General features: G+C 40.3%; 1 protein-coding gene across 1 annotated transcript in view; it reads left to right on the top strand.

The window, feature by feature from the left end:
* LOC145412164 (uncharacterized) overlaps positions 1–13,835 on the top strand; it is a 446,682-nt gene that overhangs the window by 67,145 nt on the left and 365,702 nt on the right. The window contains exons 5-6 of the mRNA XM_080282099.1: positions 11,395–11,600; positions 11,806–11,926. Coding sequence (XP_080138225.1) covers positions 11,395–11,600; positions 11,806–11,926 — 327 coding nt within the window. The remainder of the gene's footprint in view (positions 1–11,394; positions 11,601–11,805; positions 11,927–13,835) is intronic.

Raw genomic sequence — 13,835 nt, 5'->3', positions numbered from 1 at the left:
GGATTGGAATGTTTTGACACGCTCAGGATGGGCATAATCTGCGGGTGAGATATGGTGGGGGGGTTTGTAGGGTGGTGGTGGTGGTGTGTGTGGGGGGGTGGGGGGGTTGTGGGGTGATGCAGGGAGGGGGGCTGGGTGCTTGGGGGAAGTGGGGTGTGGGTATGGGGGGATCAGGTATGGGTGGGAGGGTGATGGGAAGGAGTATGATGTGGGGAGTGGGGAGGGTGTGGGGGGAAAAGGGTGGGGGTAGCAGTGGAGGTTGGAGGGCTGGGGTGGTTTGGGAATGTTGGGGGTTTGGTGAGGTGGGGAGTGTCGGTTGGGGGTGGGGATGGGTAGGGATAGGGGGTTGGAGTGGTGAGGGTAGGGGATGGGCAGTGAGGGGGTAGGGGTTGGTGGGGGGGATGGTGGGAATGGTGGGGGGATGGTAGGGTATTGGGGGGTGGTTGGGGGGTTGGGAGGGTAGGGGGTTGGGGAACAATAGGGGTTTGGTGTGGGGTGATGGGGGGTGGTTGGGGGACGGTGGGAGGTGGTGTATGGGTGTGGTGGTAGGGGGTGGGGTGGGTTTGGGGGTATGTGGAGTTGTGATTGTATATGCAGACACCTGTCTTGTTGGCCCTAGTACCCTTGGACAGCATATGCAGACACCCATTTTTAGGGGTTAAATGTCATCCCAACTTGTCTAGCCCAGGACTCCTACACTTTTCATGGGGCAACGTAAGATTGGATGATGGATGGATGGATAAAATGACGTAGACAGTAACATTGGGAATCAAATCTATCTAAATATATTTGCGGATGATGCAAAAATACAAGGGGAATTTACTAACAGATTCTTGTAGAGAGCTACAAGAAGAATTAAATAAACCTCCTGAATGGAGCAATAAATGGCAAATGGAATTTAATGTGGACAAGTGTCATGTAATTAAGTTTGGCAAAAGTGAGAAAAGACCAGATTGGGATTGTAAGTTAGGAAGATCAACCCTACACATATCAGATAGGGAGAAGGACCTAGGAGTGATTATCAATAACAGACTACAGTATCTCTGGCTGACCGCATCAGTGAGAAGGTACGTAATGTCTATACACTGCTTGCTGATATGAGAATAGCATTCACATATATAAATGAAGACATGTTGAGAAACATAATAACATCATTCATCAGACCAACCCTGGAGTATGCATCAGGACTTTGGAATCCTTATTTCAAAAAACACATAGAGTAGATAAGATTGGAAAAAGTACAAAGGGCAGCTACAAGTTGGGTACCAAGCTTAAGGGATCCAAGCTATGATGAAAGACTAGAAAAATTGAAGCTACCAGCACTACAGGAGAGAAGGAATACTATATAAATGGATCTCAGGGAAGGAGAAAATAGACATAAATGAATATGTAACATATGGGAAAGCACCAGCAAGAGGACACTGCAAAAAACTACGTAAAAAGAGAGGCGATAAAAATGTAAGGAAATTCAGTTACCCAAATAGGGTAATTGATCAGTGGTATGCACTACCGAATGAAATAATGCATGCCAAAACAGTTCATAAATTTAATGGTATGTATGATAAAAATGGCTTAATATATGGGACAGTACGAGCTTGACTCTTTCTTGTAAAGATACAATTAAGTAAGAACAATTAGGTAAGAAACATAGACACACACCCCTGTACGAGTGCACGCACCTGCACCCACACCCACACACTGACACACACACACACACACACACACACACACACAAAGCTACAAAAATGATGTAGAAACCACGTATGCTGAAATGGTGAAAGTAAAAAAAGACTTAGAAACAAGGGTGGAGGAAAAAAGCATTAAAAAGGAAGTGAAAAGAATAATCGAAAACAATCCAAAGTTAGTCAGAGATTCAGTAGAGATAAACAAATCTATAATAATCACTGGTATAGAAGAAGAAGAGGTAAAAAACAAGATCACAAGAGACAAAAAGGAGATGGCAAATGTAATGAGCTTACTGAAAGAAGTATCAGAGGAAATCTGTAGTAAAGACATAGAGGAACACAAAAGGTTAGGGAAATACGAGAAAAGCAAGACAAGATCTCTAAAGGTGACTTTCCAGAGTGTAAACACTGTGGAAGAGATACTAAAAAATGCAAAGAATCTTATGGAAAAAGAGGAGTTCAAAAATGTATGGATAAAAAGATGCCTGACACAAGAGGAACTGGAATTACTGAAAGAGAAAAGGGAGGAAGCAAAAACAAAAAATGAGGGAAGATCAGAAGAGGAGAAGAAGAAATTTTTACAAAGTAATAGGATTGCAGGTACGAAAGTGGTACACAAACAGGATGGAAGAAAAAGGAGGAAGGTAGTAGAACCATGTCATGACAAGTATATAAACAAGATGATAAAGTTGATGTACTCAAATGTGGATGGAATGGTATCTAAATTACTAGAGATGAATGATTATGTCAGAGAAAATGAACCACAAATAATATGCCTAACTGAAACAAAATTAATACCAAGGATATCCAATGACATACTAAACTTAGAGGAATACAATATATGGAGAAGAGACAGAAATTTAAAAAAAGGAGGAGGAATTATAATATTAACTAAGAAAAATCTAAAAGTCAAGGAAATAAACCTAGATATACCATCACAAGTAGAACTGATTGCAGTAGAGATCAACACATCTGAAGGTAAAGTAATTGTAGCCAATTTGTTCATGCCACCCAGATCAAACACATGGGAAAGAGACGAATATGAGGACCTGGCAGAGAGTACAATTCAAAGTATAAGATCATTACTACATAAAATGGAAGAGAAATCGGAAAGAATTATACTAACTGGGGATTTCAATACAAATATAAATTGGAATACTCTAGATATAATTAGCCAAGAAAGCTGTTGGGACCAAAAGCTCCTGGATCTAGTACAGGAGTTTTTCCTAACGCAACATGTGAGGGAAACCACCAGAAAAAGAGGACTTGATGTACCTTCAGTGCTAGATCTAATATTTACAAGGCAAGAAAATGATATTGACAGTTTAATATATCACCCTCCACTCGGCAAAAGCAATCATGCAGTACTAAATTATAACTTCAGGATAGCATATGACATAGTAAACAGCAATGACAGTTACAAAAAGAGCCTAAACTAGAAAAAGGGAAATTATCAAGACCTAAAGAAGTATTTCTTAGAAGTTGATTGGGAAAATGAGCTTAGAGGACAAGATTTAAATACTGTATATAAAAAATTCTGTGAATTTTATGAAATAGGAGTCTAGAAGTACATCCCACAGTACAAAGAAGCAGATAAGAAAATACAGAAATGGTTCAATACAGAATGTAAAAAATCAAAAGAAAGAAGAGATTTGTTGTGGAATAGATACAGAAGAAACAATAGTGAAAGGGCATATAATAATTACAAACAGGCAAGAAACGATTATACAAGAATAAGGAGGGGAGGCCAAAAGCAGTTTGAGGAGGATATCATAAATAAAAGTAGTGATCAACCAAAGCTATTTTACAGCTACATCAGAAGCAAAACCAAAGTAAAAGATATAATACAATCCATTACTGACGAGGGAATCACCTATACAAGAGAAGGATATTTGTGAAACACTAAATATGAATTTCCAATCAGTTTCTACAGAAGAAAAAAAATCTTGAGAGGGACTACGTGGAACATGCATGCCCACACATACTACCAGATATACAAATATCAGAAAAGTAATACAGGAGGAGTTAAGGAAATTAGACAGAGGAAAAGCAAATGGTCCTGATGAAATTTCATGTTAGGTGCTACGAGAACGTGCACAGGAGTTAAGTAAACCATTATTTTTAATTTTCATGAAATCCTTGAGTCAAGGTAAACTACCTGATATTTGGAAGAAAGCAAACATTGTCCCCTTATTCAAGAAAGGGAATAGACAAAATCCACTCAACTACCGACCAGTATCACTGACCAGTGTTGTAAGCAAGGTATTAGAAAAGCTTATAAGAAAAGCTTGGGTAAATCATCTAGAAGAACACAATATGATAACAGAAAGACAGTTTGGTTTCAGAAAAGGAAAATCATGTGTTACTAATCTGTTGAGCTACTATGACAGAGTAACAGACACAATACAGGAAAGAGAAGGATGGGTGGACAGTATCTATTTAGATTTCAAGAAAGCATTTGACACAGTACCACACCAAAGACTTTTATGGAAACTGTACCATCAAGGAGAAATTTGAGACAAACTGTTTTGTTGGATGCAAGATATTCTCATAAAAAAAGAAATGAGAACAGTACTAAGAGGAAATTAATCATCATGGAAAGAAGTGACTAGTGGAGTACCACAGGGTTCAGTGCTGGCACCAATCATGTTTTTAGTGTATATAAATGATATCAACAGTAACACTGGAAATGAAAGCTATCTGAATATGTTTGCAGATGATGCAAAAATACAAAGGAGAATTACTAACAGACTTTTGTAAAGAGCTACAAGAAAAATTAAATAAACTTCATGAATGGAGTAATACATGGCAAATGGAATTCAATGTGGACAAGTGTCATGTAATCAAGTTTGGTAAAAGTGGAAAAAGACCTGATTGGGATTATATGTTAGGAAATAAAACCCTATACACATCAGAAAGAGAGAAGGACCTAGGTGTGATTATCAATAATAGACTATCTCCGGCGGACCACATCAGTGAGAAGGTACGGAACATGTATACACTGCTTGCAAATATGAGAATAGCATTCACATACATAAATGAAGACATGCTAAGAAGGATAATAACATCATTCATCAGACCAACCCTGGAGTATGCATCAGTAGTCTGGAGTCCTCATCTCAAAAAACACATAGGCAAGATTGAAAAAGTTCAAAGGGCTGCTACAAGATGAGTACCAAGCTTAAGGGATCTAAGCTACGAAGAAAGACTAAATAAACTGAATCTACCAACACTACAGGAGAGCAGGAGAGAAGGAAAAGAAGTGACATGATAATGCTATATAAATGCATATCAGGGAAGGAGAAAATAGATATAAATGATTACTTAACCTATGGGGAAGCATCAGCAAGAAGACACTGCAAAAAACTGCATAAGAAGATAGGTGATAAAGATGTAAGGAAATTCAGTTTCCCAAACAGAGCAATTGATCATACTGAATGAAATAGTGTGTGCCAAAACAATTCACAAATTTATGGATACGTACGATAAGTATGGTTTAAGACACGGGACAGTACGAGCTTAACTCATTCCTGTAAAGATACAATTAGGTAAGAACACACAGACACACACACACACACATAAATGTAGATACCGTGGAAATGGGAGAAGGCAGGGCTGAAGTGATATACAGTATATGAAATTAGAAACTGGAGAGAATGTGAAGAGAGATACGGCGGTAGTGTATGTTCCCCCTAAGACGAGAGCATGGAATGATGATGAATACCAGGAGATGTTGTCTGATATGGCTAGTTATTTACAAAAAATAATTGAGAAAAACAACATTATAATTCCGGTGGGTCACTTTAACTGCAAAGAGGTGAATTGGGAGGAATGGGACTTAGGAGGCAGCGAAGATTCGTGGGGCACTATATTATTAAATATAATAATGAATATTGTGATGACGCAATGGGTCAAAGAAAAGACACTTTTCCGAGGTGAGGACACACCAGCAAGGTTAGACTCACTGTTTACCAAAGAACCAGATGTAATAGAATCATTGAAATATTTCTGTCCTATAGGAAAAAGTGCTCATATGGTCATTGAGTTTCAGATGATAATAGGGAACGTCAAGCCAAGAGACGAGCTTTACAGGCAGAGAAGATATAACTTTGGGAAAGGAAATTTTACAGGATTGAAAAAAATTTTCAAAAATGTGGATTGGAGAAAATTCAGAGAAACAAGAGAGATACAGAGGAAGTGGGATAGCTTTCTCGACCTCTATAATTTGGGAGTGGAAAAATTTGTACCAAGAGTATGGGGGAAAGAAAACAGGAAGAAGGAGTGGTTTAATAGAATGTGTATGATAGCAAAAAAAGAGAGAGATAAGGTGAGGAACAACTGGAGAAAGAGAGGTAACAACAGAACAAAGAAAGAATATAAAAGAACTAGAAATGAATACTCAAGAATACATAGTGAAGAAGAAAGGAATTTTGAAAAAGGTATAATAGACAAATGCAAGGATGAACCCAAACTGTTTTATAGGTTTGTTAATGGCAAACTGAAACAAAAGGAAGGAATCACCAAACTGAAAGTAAAAGAGAGGTCTAAAAAGATGCAGCTAAGCAAGCTGAAATAATGAACAAATGTTTCCAATCGGTTTTCAGTATTGAAAAGGAGTTTGTGGAAGGGGAGGGAGTGATTAGAAATGTACTGGTGATAAAAGATATAGTGTGGAGGTACAGGAAGTGTATAAATTACTGGAAACTCAGGATGTAAGGAAAGCCCCAGGACCTGATGGAATTTCTAATTGGGTACTGAAGGAATGCAGAGAACAACTGGTGGATAAAATTCACAGTTTAATTGTGTGTTCTCTGGAAGAGGGGAAGGTGCCACAGGAATGGAAGAGGGCAAATGTGGTACCAGTTTATAAGGGAGGAAACAGTGAAGAACCCCTGAATTATAGACCAGTGTCTCTAACCAGCATGGTCGCAAAATTGTGTGAGAGAGTCCTGAAAGACAGATGGATAAAATATCTAGAAGAGATGAATATTTTGGCTTAATGTCAGTTTGGATTCAGAAGTGGAAGGTCATGTGTTTCCAACTTGTTGAGCTTTTACTCAAGAACGATTGACATGGTACAGGAGAGAGATGGTTGGGTGGATTGTGTGTACTTAAACTTAGAGAAGGCCTTCGGAAAGGTACCTTATAAGAGACTAATGTGTAAACTAGAGTATATAGGAGGACTGAAGGGGAAACTCCTGGAATGGATGAGAGACTTTTTGAGAGATAGACAATTCCCCCAAGGCTCGGTGTTGGGACCAGAAATGTTCCTGATTTATGTAAATGATATGGTAGATGGAGTGAACAGTTATGCAAGTCTGCTGATGATGTAAAGATCTTGTGGAAGGTAGAGGTTGAGGAGGATTGTAAAATGCTGCAGGAGGATCTGGATAGGATACATGATTGGAACCGTATGTGGGAAATGAAATTTTCATTCATTCATTCATTGCCAGACGCCATGTATCCCAAACGGGGTGGCCAAAGGCTTAGAGTTAATTGTTTTACAGGGAGGGGCACTAATCCTCCACCAACCCGACTTGACATGTAGGGATGCCAACAGCATCTGGTGTTCCCAGGCGGTCACCCATCCAAGTACTAACCAGACCCTTAATGTAAAGAAATGTAAAATATTGGAAATGGGTAAAAGTACCAGGAGGCCATCACTGAATTATTTGTTGGGTAATGAATTAATCACAATAAACGAAGAGGGGAAAGATCTGGGAGTGCTGGTCCAAGATAGTTTGTCACCAGAAAAACATATTAACAAGACAGTTAGAGAGACGTATAAACTCTTGACTAACGGAAGAGTAGCATTTCATTATATGGATGAGGAGATGATGAAAAAATTGATAATGGCCATGATCCGCCCCAGGTTAGAATATGCAGCGGTAGTGTGGTCTCCACACAAAAAGAAAGATATAAACAAGATTGAGAGAATTCAAAGAACAGCAACCAAGATGGTCCCCAGTCTGACAGACCTGTCATACAGAGAGAGGCTGGAAAAACTGGATTTGCCTTCCTTAGAGGAATGGAGAAAGAGGGGAGACATGATTGCGGTGTTCAGGACTATGATAGGAGTAGATAAAATTGACCGAGAAGATCTGTTTATATGGGATAAGAGAGCAACAAGAGAACTCGGAATGAAATTAAAGAAGTCAAGCTGCTTGAAGGAAATACAGCTTTCCTTATAGAAGTATAGACCTGTGGAATAGCCTGGACAAAGAGATCGTCCAGTCTAAACTCTTAAACGGGTTTAAAACTCAATTTGACTCAATGAGAAACAGCGACGGGAACCCACGAGCATGGCACATTTTGTGTATATCACAATTAGGTATATTAGTTAAATATATAAATATTTGGAACGACTAGAGAAAGAGGTGGTGGCAGTGGTAACGCTCTCACTTGCCAACTGGTGGACGGGAGTTCGCGCCTCGCTCAGGTTGCGAAAAGTTTCACTGACGAAGTGGTTGGTTACTGTCCCCCTTCAGCAAGGGGACGGGTGTGTGAATGTGTGAAGGTCACAGCCTTGCCCTTAGATCGGACTATATGAGCTCTCAGCTCCCTTCCGGGAGGGTAAAATGCTGACGATCACGACCATCAAGTGATCCTGACCGACCCGGTGAATTACACACACACACACACACACACACACACACAGTGCTGAGATCGGCAATTCCTTTACTCCTGTGACTTCTGTTTCCATAACCAACATTCCTTCCCTCTTCCCAAGTGCTTCCCACATCACATGTCTCTTGTTTCGTTTCTTTCTCTCCGTCGTTGTGCAGTGATCTGTAATCCTTTACCTTTGGGACCTCACCTTCCTTACCCTACTTGCCCCTCAACCACCCCCAGCCAAGACCTCCCCCTCCTTACATCCCCACTGCCTTCTGCTATATATACAGATAATGTGGTGTATATTCAGCAATTGTGTTCTGAGGAAGACATGAGGCAAAATGTCAGTACACTCCAAGTCCCACATTGTTGTTTCTCTCTCTAAACTTAAACACAATTCAACTCTGGCACACTCACAAGATACCATCACTGGGCTTCAAGAACTAAACATAGAGATCAGCATCAAAATTATTATTTATTAAAAATAGAATAAAATAAAAAAGTAAAGACCTTTGTAACAAGTGTTTGCCACTCCACAGACAACTCTTGGCTGCACAGAATGTTGATAATATTACTAAATCACAAATAAGCACTTTCAAGACTCGTCACCATCACCTCCAACACCCAATGCATCCCTTCCTACAAAGAACAAGCATACATACTTGTTAACCACTGCACAAATGTAAGTCACACAACACCAACACTCACAGAATCTGAAGAACAACTCTGTCAGCATAAGCAGTCCTTTCCACTCAACCATGCTGCAACATCCTTCACTCTTGAACAGACCCACAACATTACAAGGAAGCAAAGAACCCAACAATCACAGCGCCGGATGGCAGCACCAACCTACACCTGAAACATGTAGGACTGCAAGGCATCCAGACCCTCACATATATCAGTAACTGCTCACAGTGCTGTATGGCGGCACCAGGCTCCAAGCTACACCTGAAACATTTAGGGCCACAAGGCATCCAGACCTTCACATATATTAGTAACTGCTTATATGCACACTGTCACATTGCCAGAATTTAGACACGTTGAACATACATCTCTGTACCCAAACGAAACAACAACCCTACACTCCTTTCTTCATACTGACCCATAACACTACTTAACATACCATCCAATAATGGCTCATTCTCAACATTTACACCTCATGTCCATGTTGCTTCTGCAGAACATGAATTTAGAGCATTACACTCTACAAGCACCTTACTTACTAATCTCACACAGCAAGCACTGGATGGCATCAACTCTGCAACACATGCAAAACACAGACTTCTTGCAACAGTAGATATTAGTAAAACCATCATTGCTATTCCCTAACACAAACTAATCACCAAGATTTACAACACTTTCATAAAGAACATTGCCAAGCACTGGCTTTCCAACTATGTATTTGGTAGACAGACAAATATTACGGGCAGTAATTACGAACACAAAATTACCCCAAAGAAGTTCCACAGGGCTCCATTCTCTCACCCACATTTTTGAACCTGTACATGCATAATATTCCCACACCTTAACCACACACAACATTGCCTCATATGCGAATGACATCACCTTAACAACTATGCAGCACAATCCAGGCACAGCCTCCACACTGCAGCAGGACTACCTCAGCTCAATGCTGACTTGGGGTCAAGGACAGTACGCTGCCGATTGCCCAGCCAAATACACCACCTCACTGTAGCCAGTAGTACACATGAACACTGATACTTTCCCAATGTCACACTTAACAACACATGTGTGCCACACACTCTGCACTAAGATCCTTGGAATGACATATGACACTGGACTCACCTTCAAGGACTGTGTATGAGACATCAAGAGGCAGTGTATCCCTCAACTCACTGCACTCAAGACAACTACAGGGACAGGCTTTGGCCAGCAAAAAGAAATTTATTCTACAAGCATTACATTACTGTAGATCATTGATGTCCTATGCCTTCCTCGCGTGGGCTCCCATCCCATCTAATACCTACTGCAACACCTTACAGATCATTCATACAGAACAATGTCCTATGCTTCACCACTGCCTGCACCAAAACCACTCCCATAGCCCATTTGCATTCTGTAAATAAAGTCCTCGCTGTCAGAGACTACCTTCATGTGAGGGGCACACAGTTCTATGCAGCAGCCTGTGCCAATACACAACACCCCTGTCACTACATGACGGAGACACACAGCACACATAGGCAGATATGACGATCATTACACAAATGTAATCAAATCCTGTGCATCAGTATGCCACCTCCAGACATTCCAACACTAGCAATGAAGAATCAACATACTTCATGTGCAGGGCAGTACAACACCGCAGCCATAACACCATACTTCAAGCCCCCCCCCCTCCTGACATCCACCCATCAGAGGTGTCCATAAATAGAGATGATCGAGTTCACCTTGCTAGGCTTAGAGCAGGACATCACTCGGCCCTTCTCAGCAACCAGCTTGGACTTGGGATGGGTGAAATCACAGATGACATTTGCCCATCTTGTAGAATAGTTCCATGCAACATAACACACATAATGGAGCACTGCACAGCACATGCCACGTTAAGATGCACACACCACATAATTGGTGTAGGGAACCTGTGGGACATCCCCATAAGAGCAGTTCCTTACCTATGGTTGGTGGGTCTGCTCAGGCAGACATAATGACATTGAGCAACAATAACAACTACTTGCATGCTTCCAGCTTTGCTCTAGGTACAGGTATATGTTTTCTTCAAAATGATCAGCCAGTGCCTGTACTGCACAGTCTCATACCAAGACTCAGAGTATTTCCATTCCATAAAAAACATCAGCTATACCATGACCATCCCCAGTGCGGGTATGCCTTATGAGGAAATGTATCATTTTTTGATTAGATTAAATTAGATTTTGTGGTCTGCTTCACTGGGCATACTGTTTGACATCTTATCCACCTTTATCCATTTGCTTGTTTTTGGATCCTACTGCACCCCATCTTTAGGTATGAATGTAGGTAGGATAATTTTGATGACAGTGATTTTTTTTTAATGTGAAAATGTAGAATTAATAGTAACATGAATATTTTCTTGCAACATGAATATTTTCTTGCCATATAACAGGGCAGTTGGATGGTCTCCTAAGGGAAAGCAGCTGACTGTGGGCTTGACAGATGGGAGCTTAACACTTTTCAAGCCTGATTTAACAGTTGTAAGAAATGTGCCACAGCCACCCTTGGAAGGTATTGGATCGGTGCTTAGCATTACCTGGTTTACTAATACGGAGTTCTTCATCAGCTATAAATCAGAATTGGAGGAGGGAGCTCATGGTAAGAAACTGATGAATGTAGTTGGAAATTTATGACTAATGCCATTGACTATGTATTGTATGAATGAACTGGTTTCACCATGCTGGTGTAAAGTATTTTGATATGCATAAGTTGGATACCAATATGTATTAACCCTTTAAGGACATTTTTCTGACGTAGTTTTTGTCACAGACTAATGTAAGATATGTGACTCCATTTTTTCTAGTCATGATGTATGTGAATGCCCCCAAAGCCAAGGATCCCAAGTTCATCGCTTATGACTACCTGTGCAACTACAACCAGGGACCTCGACCACCTATGTTTTATCCTGCTTTCTTCCCAGAATGGTAATTTCCTTTATTTGTAACAGTGCTCTGTAGTAATGGAAAGAACTGTGCTTTTTCCCAATTGCTGACAGTACTTGTACTGTACTTAAACCAGTCATATGATAACCTTTGTTCTGTGAATTTTGATTTGTTGTACCCTGTGCAGTATTTATTAACCCAAGGCCTGAGACAATAATGGCGAAGTTAGTGACCATCTTAAAATGAATTCAGATGTACTTTATCATCTTGGAAATGGTTTAACATGCCTACCCATGAAATATTTTTGCTTATCTCACCATAGTTCATCATCATCATCGGGACCTCCTTTCCCACTCTCACCATAGTTACTGAGTTATTTAGGTTGGAAATATCCCATCTGGTGAGAAACTGGCAGCTCTACTAGTAGGACTCGCTCCTGTCAAAGCCTGAGTGAGTTGCCAGTTATTCAGAGAAGCCAGAAATTGAGTGTGATGTGCTACTTTTGATAATTTTTTAAAATCTTTGCCCCTCTTCCCATAGCCACTGTTAGCAGTGCATTTAGTTTTAGCATCAAGTATTATTTTTCCCAGACATGTTTGAGTTTTCCCTGGTTGCAGAAGCCATGACAAATGGATCAGTAAATGCATAATTTTTTTTCATACCGGTAGTAGCTCATGTTTCATCATTTCTGGGCTCAACCTGGAGGGTGAGAACAGAGATAATAGTTAGCCTAATATCATATAAAAGTTGTGTGTCACTGCTTCTATGAGAAATATTTTGGTTCATCATCAAAAAACCTGCTCATGTAAGATAAGTTGCATGCCACAGGTTAATCTGAGAACTGCGAATTTTCATCTTGTTATCTCCAGTGTGCTACTGTGACGTAAATCACTTGAGTGGATTAAAAATGTAATTTTCCATGCTTTGTTTTGTTTCAAATCGGTGGCCAGTGACTTGAGATAAGAATGTGGGGCAAGTGTTTTATATATGATTAAGGCATTCCAAATGAATTGAGCCAGTGCAAGTTTACATTCAAGGGGTGGTTGGGGTTTACTGCTCACGTAATGCCACTCAGGGATGTGTGAGGCTGGTCACTCTCATCTTAAATGTCAGGACCAACTTGCTTAGCCTTGGGCTCCTGCACTTCTCATGGGGTAACATTGGATTAGATGATGGGTGTATATATATATATATATATATATATATATATATATATATACTGTATATATATATATATATCTGTCTATCTATCTATCTATCTATCTATATATATATATATATATATATATATATATATATAAATCGTGGTAATTTCGGTCTGGACCTGCCATGATTTAAAAATTCCGTGGTTTATAAAAAGTTACGCTTATGTGAAAAATGAATTTGGGTCAGGACTTTGGCCAACCACCCCCCACATCACCCTACCTACACCTATCTAGGCACCATCAAACACAAACATACAAATTTAGGAATATTCAGTGCATGTATTTATTAGAAATAAGCAGTGTTAAGGGATCTCACCTTAATCCCATGACAAAATTTCTTAAGTGAATGGAGTGGGGTGGTGTTGGGATGATCTTAGAACCTCTCAGCACTTGTTCTTCCCAAATTCCTTCGACAGCTTTGAAAATTTCTCTCCCCTCTCAACATGACAAATGAGCTCCAAACGTTAACTGTACAACAACTGCAGCAGCTTCTTGACGCCATACTGCTTAGAGAGCTTCACTGGGGGGTCGGGAGGGGCCATGGCAGGTAGGGGGCTGGGAGAAGTTGCACTTAAAAGGCAGCTAGCTCCCGTACTCCACGGCGACGGTCTGTAGTGCGCGGACTGGCGGGACAAGAACAACAGCAACATGGCGGTATTAGTATGCACATATGCCACCAGGGACCCGCGGTGATTGGTTGTTGGGTCGCGATTTTCAATTTAAATGCCGAGGTTTACGGTTCTCCT

The sequence above is a fragment of the Coenobita brevimanus genome, chromosome 92 (assembly GCF_032717465.1).
Source record: "Coenobita brevimanus isolate Jiangsu-jjx chromosome 92, ASM3271746v2, whole genome shotgun sequence".
NCBI classification, from domain to species: domain Eukaryota; kingdom Metazoa; phylum Arthropoda; class Malacostraca; order Decapoda; family Coenobitidae; genus Coenobita; species Coenobita brevimanus.
The sequence above is the reverse complement of the archived record's forward strand: the minus strand, read 5'-3'. Positions and strand labels throughout refer to the sequence as shown.